This window comes from Podarcis gaigeae (assembly GCF_964106915.1).
Source record: "Podarcis gaigeae genome assembly, chromosome: 11".
Classification (NCBI taxonomy): domain Eukaryota; kingdom Metazoa; phylum Chordata; class Lepidosauria; order Squamata; family Lacertidae; genus Podarcis; species Podarcis gaigeae.
This window is the reverse complement of record NC_139687.1, coordinates 38,535,521-38,548,579: the sequence shown is the minus strand read 5'-3', so window position 1 is coordinate 38,548,579 and position 13,059 is coordinate 38,535,521. Positions and strand designations below refer to the sequence as shown.

The 13,059-nt window shown below is 38.8% G+C and overlaps 1 protein-coding gene across 18 annotated transcripts in view; it reads left to right on the top strand.

Moving 5' to 3' along the window:
• The window catches only part of MAST4 (microtubule associated serine/threonine kinase family member 4), a 210,853-nt gene that overhangs the window by 50,171 nt on the left and 147,623 nt on the right, over positions 1-13,059 (top strand). Inside the window, exon 1 of one of the 18 annotated variants that reach the window (XM_083703378.1) lies at positions 2,855-2,925. The exons of 16 other annotated variants lie outside the window; for them this stretch is intronic. In XM_083703378.1, coding sequence (XP_083559504.1) covers positions 2,875-2,925 — 51 coding nt within the window. In that variant the 5' untranslated portion in view covers positions 2,855-2,874. Of the gene's footprint in view, positions 1-2,854; positions 2,926-13,059 lie in introns of those variants that run through there. One more of the 18 variants, XM_083703377.1, reaches the window with a different exon arrangement.

Here is a 13,059-nt window from a genome sequence, read left to right as displayed (position 1 = left end):
AGTGGGACAAAGGGAAAGCCACTTGGACCCATGCATAGAAAATGTGGACAAAGCAGAAAACAGCTCAGACCCATGCTTCCTAGGCACGGGACAACTGGAAGTGTGGACAAGCACAATGTTTTCGTATTCTTTTCACTAGGGCCTCCCTCCCCCACCAATTTAAAAGTGGGATACACAGGCAATGACTGAATAACGCATGTCCAATTGATGCAGAACTGTGCATGCACACACGCATTGCAGCGACCTGCAAGTGGCTGGAAAAGCAAGTGGGGTGGGGCAGGCTTATGCATGCTCCGTCACACATGATGACCCAGAACAATAACCCCTGTGCAAATCGTGGGTTGTCTATAAGGGCAATAGAAACTCTGTTGTCACTTATTATAGATAACATCGTAATCAACATTTTAGCACATCAAAGTATTGTTTGCAATGACAAAGAATGTCTTTCATAAATAATCACCCAATAAATAATAATAGCACAATCATACCTCGGGTTGAATGCGCTTGAGGTTGAGCGCTTTCGGGTTGCGCTCCGTGGCAACCTGGAAATAATGGAGTGCATTACTTCTGGGTTTCGCCGCTCACACATGCGCAGACGCTCAAAATGATGTCATGCGCATGCGCAGAAGCAGCAAAACGTGACACACAGATGCGCCATCGCGTCTTGTGTTCCATTCAGGATACGAATGGGGCTCCGGAATAGATCCCGTTCGCATCCCGAGGTACCACTGTAGTAATAGTAATAGTAATAGTAATAATAAATTGGTTTAATGTACAGTGGTACCTCTGGTTATGAATGGGATCCGTTCCAGAGCCCCATTTGCATCCTGAAGTAAATGTAAGACGCGACTGCGTGTGTTGTGTTTTGCCGCTTCCGTGCATGTGTGCGACATCATTGTGAGTGTCTGTGCCTGTGCGAGCGGTGAAACCTGGAAGTAACGCGCTCCGTTACTTCCGGGTCGCCGCGGAGCTCAACCCGAAAATATTCATCCCAATGCTACTTCAACCCGGGGTATGACTGTAATTAAGTTTTGTTTACTATAATTTGGATCTAGACCCATCTGAAGGGAAATTGATGGGCATGTCTTAAATTCAACCTATCATTGCTGTTGGGGAGGCAGTGGAAAAGAAAATGGAAGAAATTTGTCTCCAGGTTTTAGTCAATCTCTTTAACAAAATTTGACTTTGCTTAGTATCCGAAGGATTTCCTGGGTTTGTCCATATAACTGTTGATGGAATGTTGGTGTATTTACTTTATAGTTCTAGTATAAATGTGTATTCTCTGTGCCTTTGCTTCAGGATGTTCACTTGCTTAATTTTTGTAAAAATGCTTATGACTTTATCAGTGTATGTATATTGTGAACCAAGTACTTTTGGAGTCATCTTGATGTGTGTACACCAGACTGAAAACCATTCTCATGCTAGCCATTCCTATCTGATTATGGTGGGTGTTCTTTCCAGCCCAAGTATGAACACTCATATACAGTAATGGAAGTAGTATGTGAAGCAGCTCTTGAAATGGTATCAGAAGAATAATCTTCATGACAACTCATTAGTATATTTGAAAGAATCCTCTCTTGAGTTAGGAATTAAATACTTGTTCACAAGAGTTTGTCCTGTAAACCTAAAGAGAGATGCAGAGCCCATTTTTGAAGCATGAAATGCAATTGATTTAGTTGGCGGATAGACTGTTAAATCCCTAAGCAATTTTTAATGACACACTCTAATCAATTGATATCAAGCCTAATAGCCTGATGACAGCTTCGAAAAAATCAATCATTGCTTTAACCTCAGCTGTACTGATAAGGCAAATCAAATAGCTTTCTCTTTTTCCTTTTGAAATTCATTTGACCAGGAATCATGAACTCTGATAAAGATGTGTGACTATGGTTAAGGGGCAAGTTGGTTCCTCTTTCTCTTCTTTGATACTTAGTCCGCATTACCTAAATACAGGAATCTGAAAATGGGGGAAGATGATTTCTTATAATCCGGCATTGTGGTATCACTATTGCTGTGGCAATATTCAAGCAATAAAAACTTAATATTCAGCTCCTTGCAGTCTTGAACTGGAATAAAATGGAAATGATCAGAGTAAACAAGTGGAAACAGAGTGTGAAATTATGCATGATGAGGGGGAGAAATAATATTTGTATCTACTACTTCATCTCCTTAGCATAGGTTAACTGTTTAACCGATGACTGTATTTTATGAGGTATTAATACTATGAATATTAATATTTTAAAAGCTTAGAAATATATAGGTAGAGCATACATTCTAGCAAGCTAAACAATTTTGCATTAATGTTTTTAGAATAAATACCAGTGTTGATTGGAAAGCTGCCATAGATCTCTCGTGTTCTGCCTTCCCCCCTCCCCACACCTTTGATGTCATTGAAACGATGAGAGCCAGACTTTGTTGTGCTGCTTGAGTGACCAGCTATGCTTCGTTTTTTCCTCTATCGGCTTTTGCCTTCTCTTGAGGTGTCACTGCTGATTAACTCAGACATTTTGACCTCACACTTCCTCTCAAAAGCTTGACCTATAGTCTGTGCTTAAAACAGTTTGCTGTTAGCACAGGATGCCGGGGTTATTGTTTTCGGAGCGTAGCAGTGCTCTTGCAGGATTTCCTCTGTTGAATAGCTGCTCCTGCCTAGATAAACGTGCTAGGTGTCTGGAGCCCACTTGCTGCTTTGTAACACAGTACTGCAAGCATTCATGAGCTCAGAAGTTACTGAGAGAATAACTGGCCGTAGTCAGCTGACTGTTCCTCTCCAATCAGATAAGCTGTGATGTAAGTGTTTAGCAGCTGCTAGGATCTGAATTAAGTGTGCTGAAGTCTGAGATAGTACAGCATGGCTATATTGTTGTGGAAGGAATGAGGGAAGCAATGGACGAGTCCAGCATTCTGAGGAGACGAGGGCTTCAGGTAGGTTACCTAGTTCATGAGTTATGCTTTCTCAGTGAGGAATTGTGTTGCAAAAGTTTGATTTGCATTCATGTATTATGCAAAAACCTAGGAGTAATTTTAAAGTGTTGGGTGTCATGCCACAAGTACAGCATGATAGATGGCTCATCAAAGAATTCCTTGTCAGAAAACTGTCTGCCTTCCTTCCCCAGGAGGGGTGAAAAATAATTCTCTCTAGCAACATTTCCTTGAGGAAAGAAGTTTGATTTTTAATATAAGCTGACACTAAAGAGCTACAAATGTGATATTTAGTAGCATTATGATGACTGACATGTGCAAAAATAACCTTAAGTGTGGAACCATTTAGCATTCAAATAAATGTTGGTAACTATTAAAGGTTTATTCTCAGAATTAAATAGCATACATGGGTACTGAGGTTTCTTTTCATTGCAAGTTTGAAACTTGTAGTATAATGTTTTAGGAAAAAGCACAAAGTTATGCTAGAGTGTGATTGATTTCCAGTTCCTAGGTGGATGTGTTTTTGTTGTAAAAATGGGGGGGAAACTATACTACTGGGACCTTTTTTTGGGCGGGGGGTGGGGGTGGAATATGAACAAAACTATGGCAATCATTGAATACATTGCCAAAATAAATAACTTCAGAATACTTGTTCTATCACTAAAGGTTTCAAAGTTACTATATTTTTCTGTTCAGGCATGTTAATACCTTTGTTGTCTGGACTTGTGAGTGGCAAATAATTTTTAAAGTATTTTTTTAAAAAAACACATTAATGGATTAAGCACAAACACTTCAATATTTTATATGAACCAACATTTGATATATGAATTTTAAACAAAATAATATAAATTTTACAACTGAAGGTGGGTGTACCAATACTTTTAAACTTCATTGTTGCAGTCTATTGTTTAGGAATGAATATGGTTTGGTCATTCTTCTTTGACTAAACTTCCTTCCTCATGTTTGCTATACCACCCCATTGTTTCTGTATGTGGTACAGAGGGGCTTTAAATTGCAGCTTTGTATATTTTTAGAGTGCTGGGAGTTTTGTAAACTCTTCAGCTCTTAACTGCAAGTCCTTACTGAAAGATGCTTTGTTAACTGCTCAGTGTTATGAAGTGTAGTGGTTTTCATGTACCAACAATATCATATTACAGTACAAACTATCAATGCTAGATAACTTGAGCTGGTTGAGACATTTTGAGAAAATTGCTTTCTGCACTCTGGAGCCTTTAAAAAAATAATATAGTTTCCTTTGTTTTCATTGATACTATTGGAGAAATCATAGTTTATAATGTTGAACTCGTGTATCCTAAAACATTGGAATGACTGTGGCTAAAGTGAACCATGCTTATTATTGTTGCTGCAAGTATAAACAATTTTTTTGACTATAGGATTTAAAAAGCCAAAGTTGTTACATTTTTAGTAAATATAGTGCTTGCATAAAACCAATCAGGTTTTTCTTTATTGTAAAGGACATTTCTGTCTTCAATAAAAATCAAGCAATTTCTCAGAAAATACACCACCACACTTCTGCTATTAACTTCTGTAGTATGCTTTCAAAAAGTTTTAAACAATCTGTACACTCCTCCCCCTCTTTTTTTTGAAAATTAAGGTGTCAAAATCTAGCAATTATCATGCCTAGAGGGAAGACTTATCCTCTACTTTACCAGTATGCATTTAGTACTTGCTAAAGCACAATATTTTATTGTTATCTTTTCTTTATGCATTGCACTCTGTTCTTGCACTCTGTTCTATGCATTGCTACCATGTTCTTGTATGAAAAATATGAGTCCTTAAAGCATCAATTAGCATTGTTGACACGTGGCTAGGTTTGCTGATGTCACTGTGCCTTATGGTCTCTTTCATTAAAAGAGCACCTCTACACTGAGGTGTATCAGTTACTATATTCTCCTCTTTGAGGGTTCTTAACACTCCATAAAAGCTTTCATAAGAATATATCTGATTCAGTATAAAATTATTGCAAATATTGATATGTGTGTTAACTTAGAAGACATGGGTACATTTTTTCTATCCTAATGTGTGAAGGAACATGAATTTTGGGACGAGGATTGGCTGAGGGACAGAGACCTTCCTAATGTACCTAGATATCTGGCATACAGTACATTTCAAACTATTCAGCAGAGAGGCAGCTGAGGGGCACATATTGTACCTATATGTAGCAGACAATCTGTGGCACCATCTTTTTTAAAGAACAGAATTTCATAGCAATGTAGGTGGCAAAACACACGCACCTACCCTTGTTTTGCTGGTGCATCTGTGTATGGTGCTGTCTAGTGGAACTGTCATGTCTGATAAATGGCCCTGTAGACTTGATTGTTTCAGCTGATCTCAACTCCTGGTGCAAGGTATATCCTCAACATCATAATATTTTGTATGTGATCTGAAGAGAAACTTACCTGGCAGGGGAGATACTACAATCACAGTATTTTATATGCATTAGCCTTTGATGTGGGAGTGGGATACTGAGGCATCCTTTTATAGCTTGTTGGTTAAATACACCTTGAGTCATGAGGAGGCCCAAACATTTTATATAGTTTGTAGAACTGATATTTGTCTCTTTCATTATCTAGCATAGATCTTCAAGAGACAGTGACTTGGAATGCTTTTCATAGGAAACAGTATCTGATTAATTCTGATATAGCTATTATCATCATTTATGCTGTTATGCCCTCCTATTAGAACTTCCCATAAGACTTTGGATGGCATAAAATATGGCACTGTTGACAGAGACAGATGATGTGGGGAGTTCTACAGTTAGGGGCTGCCACAGAGAATGCCCTCTCCTGGACCATCACACCCCCCAAGCTTTTAAGAGTGATAGAACAACTAAGGGTGCTGCTTCTGCCAATCTTGGCACCAGAGAGGGTCTTTAGGGAAGGAGGCGATCTTTCAGGTATTTGGGGGCACGAGTCATTTAGAGCTTTAAACAATAACTTGAGCACCTTGAATTTGGTTTGGAAGTGAACTGGCAACTGGTGCAGTTGTTATATGAGATATGAAAGGAACCCCAGCCAGTAATCTGCTTGTGCATTTTGGAACAAAATGTTTCTGAGCCATCTTCAAGGGTAGCCACACATAGAATGCATTATAATAATCCAATCTCGAAGTTACTAGAACATGGAGTACAATGGCCAAGTCATCTAGGGAAGATGAATGGTGGGACATTCATGGCAGACAAAAGGAAGTACTTCTTCACACAGTGCATAAGTATATTATGGAATTCAGTTCCTCAAATTGGTGGCTGTTACCACGTCTTGGAGAGTTTTAAAAGGGAATTAGAAAAATGCATGTTCTCAGTGACTAGGAATCATGATGGCTGTATGCCTTTGAATAATGGTTGCTGGATGGAACAGCAGGAGAAGTGGGCTATAGTCCTCATGTTCTTATGGCCTTTCCATAGGTATCTCATTGTCTAATATAGAAAACAGGATACAGTGGTGCCCCGCAAGACGAACGCCTCGCAAGACGAAAAACCCGCTAGACGAAAGGGTTTTCCGTTTTGGAGGCGCTTCGCAAAACGAATTTCCCTATGGGCTTGCTTCGCAAGAAGAAAGCCCATAGGGAAATCTCCGGGGACCTCTTTTAAATGCTGGGGGTGGGGAACAAAGCCTTTCCCGCCCCCTCCGGCCTTCAGAAGAGGTCCAGGAAGGCCGGCGGGGGCCGAAAGGCTTTGCTCCCCACCCCCAGCATTTTAAAAGCGGTCCGGGATAGCAGGGAAGCGCTTCCCGCTATCCCGGATGGCTTTTGAAGGCAGGCGGGGGGGAGCAAAGACTTTTGCCCCCCGCCCGCCTTCAGAAGAGGTCGGGGGACAGACTGTCCCCGGACCTGGTCTGAAGGCGGTTTCCATGGGAACGCATTGATTGATTTTCAATGCATTCCTATGGGAAACCGTGCTTCGCAAGACGAAAAACTCACAAGACGAAAAGACTTGCGGAACGAATTAATTTTGTCTTGCGAGGCACCACTGTATTGGACTTGGTGGGTTTTTGTCTGATCCAGCAGAACTTTTCTTATGTTCTTATGTTTGTTTTCACATAATCTGCCTCCCAATTTTATCTTGTTAATACATTTATTTGTTTATACCTTGTCTTGCAGTGAAATGTACTGGGTTGGCTTATAAACTTTAACTCAAGACCACATCATAATATGGAGTTTCATTCACCTTCTGAAACCTTGTTCCACATCTCATTGTCTTCTAAGGTGCAACTGGCTGTGATTTTTACTCCGTCTATTGTGATTGGGTATATCTGGTTGTGTTTTGTCAAGTTCTGTGCTTTTTCTTAAATTATTAGAATTTTATTGCGATTTTTAAAACAATTTTTTTATATACATTCTATCCCACAAATATACATTCTATCCCACAAGGCCATCCTGTCAGCACAAGGACTTCTGCCTGTGCAAAATGACTTCTTCTCTTACCGAGCCTCCCAAATCTGCTTTGTTGGGCGAACTCAAAAACAGATTTGTAGTTGGTGGTGGGAGCATACAGGAAGAAGAAAGGGAGGAGAAGACCCATTGTAAAGGTGGAAGTCTTTGAGATAATGACATTGGATACAGAATTTAAAACTTTTAAAATCTAAGGTGCCAAATATTTTTAAACATTATTTCTGCTGGAACAATCACAAAATATGACCCTTATCATGAAGTCAGAGGAAGCTCCCATTGTTCAGGATTCTAGAAAGAGTGAGATTACAGTATTAGGACTTACTAGTAGTTGAACTGTAGAAGTGTTCCAGTTCATTTATAGAAACCGCAATATAGACAGAGGCATAAGGGGAAATGGTTGATCATAAGGTGTGGCTCTGGTAAACTTAGAGATCTTATAGAATCATAGAATTGTAGAACTGGAAAGGATCCTGGGGGTCATTTATTCCAACCCCCTTCACTGTCCCTGGGTGGGTTGGAACCCTCAACTTACTGGTTAGCAGCCATACCCACTGTGCTACTGGGGTGCAGGGTTCAGTGTATATTACCCATGGTGCATTGGGAGTGTGGGGGAAAATTAAATTGCAGACAACTGTAGACAACTGGAGAGGAGAGCAGTGAAAGAGAAGAAAATGATGACAGCATAAAGGATTTGATAAATACAAAGATTTCGGAAAAAGGGATTGTAAATTGCTTATAATTTTATGTAAATTTAGTTAGTGGACAACTTAATATGTCCTTAAAAAGTATTCAGATGTCTGTCAATTGAACCTTTCAGTTTCAGGATACCTTCTACATCAAGGAACATAATTTTCATTTTGAGAGGACCACTGGTTCTGTTGAAGACCAATTTCAGCCTAAAATGTTGGTCAGCCTCTGTGGCAGGGCTTTTCCCAACAACCAGTTCAAGAAGACCAGGATATTGCATTGCATGCTCCCAACCTTACTAAATCACAAGGTGGCTAACACCAAAGCAGATGTCAAGTCCGTCAGTGACTGCCTGCCTCTTTGTCTGGAACAGGAGACGGTGGCTAGAGAACCCACTGCTGCAAAGCAGTGAGAGCAACAGAGATATTAATTGCTGTCCAGAAGAGGAGGCCCTCAGCTACTCCATGATGGTGATAGTGCCGCAGAGTTGCTAAGCAGTGTAAGCCCTCTGCAGTGTTGGTTACTAGGTGTGCAGCCCATTTTTCCAGCCAGCCCTTGAAAGCTCTTCTCCTCTGCCTATGTTGTGTAGCTCCTAAAGGCAGAAACCTTTCATCTCGCCTCTTTCAGAATCTGTGTGGCACAAAATACCTGTGGGGGCAGCCTTAATGCCACTATAGAAACTCCAGTGAAATCCCTGTGCACACCAGGACTCAATAAATATGGAGACTGCAGATCAGGGTTTATGCAAAAATTCCAACCCTCACTCAGTTGCTGAGTGAGTCAGCTGGGTTGCAACTAATTTTTATATTGACAAGCCACAAACATTGTCTTCAGTTAGAGAAAGTTAGGAAAAGAGAGAAGGTCTGTGCAAGCAAAAGCAGCACCCACCACTGCCCGTGTTCCTGACGTCTTCAGCAGAAATTTATATGCTATTGCAGTTAGAATTATGATAGTTGTAGTTACAGTGGCAAATTCCCTAGTCAAGGCAGTTGAATACAGAGGAAGCCAAGGCCGTTTGGCCTACTGATCTCTCATCACGAGAGCAAGCCAGCCCAGTGAAGGAGGCCAGCAGAAGAGGGCGCTGCTGCCTGCTACTGGCTTCTGCACAGATGCCTCTCTGAGACAGTGCTTTCTTGGTTTGGAGAGGGCAAGCTCTTCTTCTGGATGAAGTTCAAAGGGAAGCAATCTAGGCCTTTAACTTTTCTTCTTCCAAAGAACTTTTCCAGCTGAAGGAACCATTAGGGGATTTAATCATTTATAGTACCTTTGGGCATATTTCTGCTCTCACAGAAAGTATGATCAAACTGCAGATTCAGTTTGTAATCAAATGAGTCATTTGAGTGGGTGAGGGAACCATGCAAGGAGCTGGAACTCCCAACAGCCAACAAGACAAGCTGTTTGAAAACTCAGAGGAAATTGCATGGTATGTGGAGTTTCCCTAGGAGTACACAGTTCCTTTTCATTGTAATCCAGTCCCCCTGCCCCACCACCCCTGTGTGTGAAACAGAGAGAAAATAAGTACTCAAAGTGTCAGTGAAATCAAATAAAGATTGCTTACAAAACTGCTTATCGAAAGAAACTCATAACAAGTACAAAAAATATAAACAATAGTCTAGATTGAGTTCTGACCTAATTTTTAGCATTCCTGGTCTCAGAAATCTAGGGTAATTAGATGTTCTGGTGGGAAAGGAAGCTCTGCATCCTGTTGCTCATAGTGAAATGATTTTTCTTTGGTAAAGGCCTGGAAGTACACAAATGAGCTGAAGCATTACTATGTGTATTAATGAAAAACAATGCTTTATATATGAGGAAGTGAGATAGTAGAAAATTCCAGAGACTTTGTGTGGGATTGTTCCTTTTGTTGATTTAATTGATTATTGAGAAATTAGACGTCCTAATCAGTATTTACCATAGTAATTGCATGGTAATGAAAAAAATAATGGTACAGAAAAAAACCCTGCTCATTAGACCATTTAAAAAAAAAGAATAAAGAGCATTTTTAGTATATACTAAATGGATCAGAATGGAGCTAAACACTGTTTCCCCCTAGGGACAGAGGTCTTGTTTCATATATTCCACATGGATTTTTGTTGTTGTTCTTATAATGGGCTATACACCATTAATACTCTTAATATTCTCAGTTATGCACTTGAGGATACAAAAGTTTGATTGCACACTCTGAAACCATAGCTGCATGTAATCTAATATTTTTATAGTAGGTCAGAAGTTCAGTTTTCACTGTTTTGTAGTTTTTAGATGCATTTTACAGGTTTAGTTGAGTACTGTTCTGGATGCTAAACATCTTTATTCTGTCATAGCAATAGGAAACTTCTGCATTGTTCTTATAGTGCTTAAAATATGCACATCAATAGCTGTTGTGCACATTTCTAAAACAGAATAATGCAGTGGCTTTCAGATGACATACCTTTTGACCTCATTTTCAGCTCCACACAATTTAAATCCACAATTTTGGCAAACAGGAGTCAAAATGCATATTTTCCCCAGTGAGGTGAATGTAGCTTCCTCCCTTGTTTGGAATGCCATTGACAGGTGTATTAGTCAATTAAACACCAGTTCACTATTTATTTATTTACCTAACTATTTATAAAAAAATATTTATACAATGCTGTATCATAAAAATATACTGCAAGAATATAAAAGCACAAAACCAGTATATTCTTTTGCCTATCCTGCCGCACGTGCTTTATGGGGGAGCTTAAAATTAAAAATGCTGCATGTATGTTCATAGACATTTCTCACTTTAACCCCATCCTTAAACTGCTCTGAAGAGGCAGGTGGAAATGAGTTTCAGGGAACCAACGAACCAGCTCTTCATAGCCAGGTTCAGCTGCAAACAGGAAGAATGTATTTCTTGAGAACGTGATCCTTATCAGAAGCTTGTACATCAGAACAAAACACTATGATTGTGTTTCTATACTGGGCTCACTGCTCAAATTATTTTCTGATTAGGTGATGCTTCTATTGGCATAACAGAGAGCAGTGTATTTGCTTGCTTTGTCTGATGTTTTCAAGCCATTTATCTATCATGTGTTTGCCAAGCCATCTCAAAGGCTCTTTATTTGTAACAGTCAATTGTACTATTATTAAAGCTATATTAAGCTTCACAAAAGAGTTAACACTGTTTCCCATGGGTTCACTCCTTCTGTAGTCTAGTGGCCTCGTGTAGCAGAAAAAAGAGCTGCTACATTAATAGCTGGAGCGTTTGGCATTTGGCCAAACTAAATGTCTACAGCTTGTATCGTACTTCTCATTAATGCCTTTTGATAATTGCACCAACATTTCTTGATAATGTGTACAATATGTTACAAAGCTGACTGTTTGGTGTTCTGTTTGAAAGGAAAACCATAAACTTAATGTTCCTTCATGTCAAATCCTTTAGCAAGCAATATGTCTCTATAGAGGTATCCAAGGATGGTTTGAATCCAATTCCATTGAATTTTTGGACCTGTACCAAGCACCATTTTCACAGTCCTCTGAATGCTAGTTAGCTGTACTTTCCAAATCAGCCAACCTGTTCCTTAGGATTATCAATATTTGATGTTTTCAGTATTTGGATATGGACCAATATTCATTCTTATTATTTTTAATAGAAGTTACCTAAATTGTGCATGGCAGGTTCTCAGATTGAATTGGACAAATTTAAAACTAATTGCTTCTGTTCCTACCTTCCAGACAAGACTATTACTTTATTACTGTTTGACAATATGATAAAAGTATATCTCTCATCTAATTGCATGAATATGTTTCTAAGAATAATTGTCTTTCTGCCTCCTTTGATATTTTTTTCTTAACAATACTATATATTTTCATTAAGATTATGACCTAATCTGAGATATTTGACCACCAAATTCTCAGATACATTTGTAACATTGATATAAACACTTGTTTCTTGCATAAATTAAGGAAAGCTTCTACTCATATGATATGTCATGTTCATGCCACTTCCCATTGCATAGAACTATAGTTTGTCAGATTGTGGCAGTGCCAATTATCTGTCTTAGTAATAAAATGACCTTTGGGAAATGCACTTATTGAAGGATAATTTCTTTTGAGCTATTATCTCTCCAGACAGCTTTGTTAACGCATCAAATGAATTACTGTATAGAAAACATTTTTTCTGTAAACTTGATGGTGAAGAGTCTGTATGTTTATCAGTAACTTGATAATTATATATAACATAGGATGTGTTGAATTTCTCCACTTTTAAATTCCAAAAATGAGGGGTGCTAAAAAGTTTAACATGACTTGGGAATTCAGAACATATTTTGGTTAGTTTTGCAGGGTAAATAACTCCATAAAAATACAGTATTGACATTTTTATGTTTTGTGGAAGTGCCAGTAACTTCAAACTGGTCTTATTAAAAAAAAATTGTGGAGAATGTGTGTAAAATTGCATAAAATAATTAAAAATGATGCCAAGTTCTTGCAGTTAATGTTATATATCAATATTTTTCTTATTATTTTTATATTATGCATGTTTTACATATTGTTAGTTGCAAAAAGGAAGCTCACATTAACTGTATATACCTTATTGAGGTGAAGATCCCTGTGAAGGAAATTGTTTTAAATTAAACAATTAAAACAATTTAAAACAATTAAAATTGTTTTAAATTAAAACTCAGAGAGAGAGAGAGGACTGCTTCTGCTGGACCACATCTGATTGGCTTGCCAGATCTGCCTGAGTATAACAGACAAGTCAAAAGGAGGAGGTGGCAAGAAGGCGAGAGAAGAAGTCTTACTCAATATAAGCAGAACAGTAAGCAGGATGCTTCAATATCATCAAATGAAATATTTTCTCTGCTGATGAAAATGAATAATAAATGGCTGATGCCCAAGTTGGAAATGTGGGAAGTTAAGAATTGACATTAGGAAAACCAAGTACACCTTCCAATTCTAATAAAAAGACAGATTACATCACATTAGAAATACATAATGTTGTTCTGCAGAGCATCAGAAACGGTGTTGGCCTGTGTGCTACAGCTGCCATCACTACTGCCACCTTTATGGATGCTGCCTTTA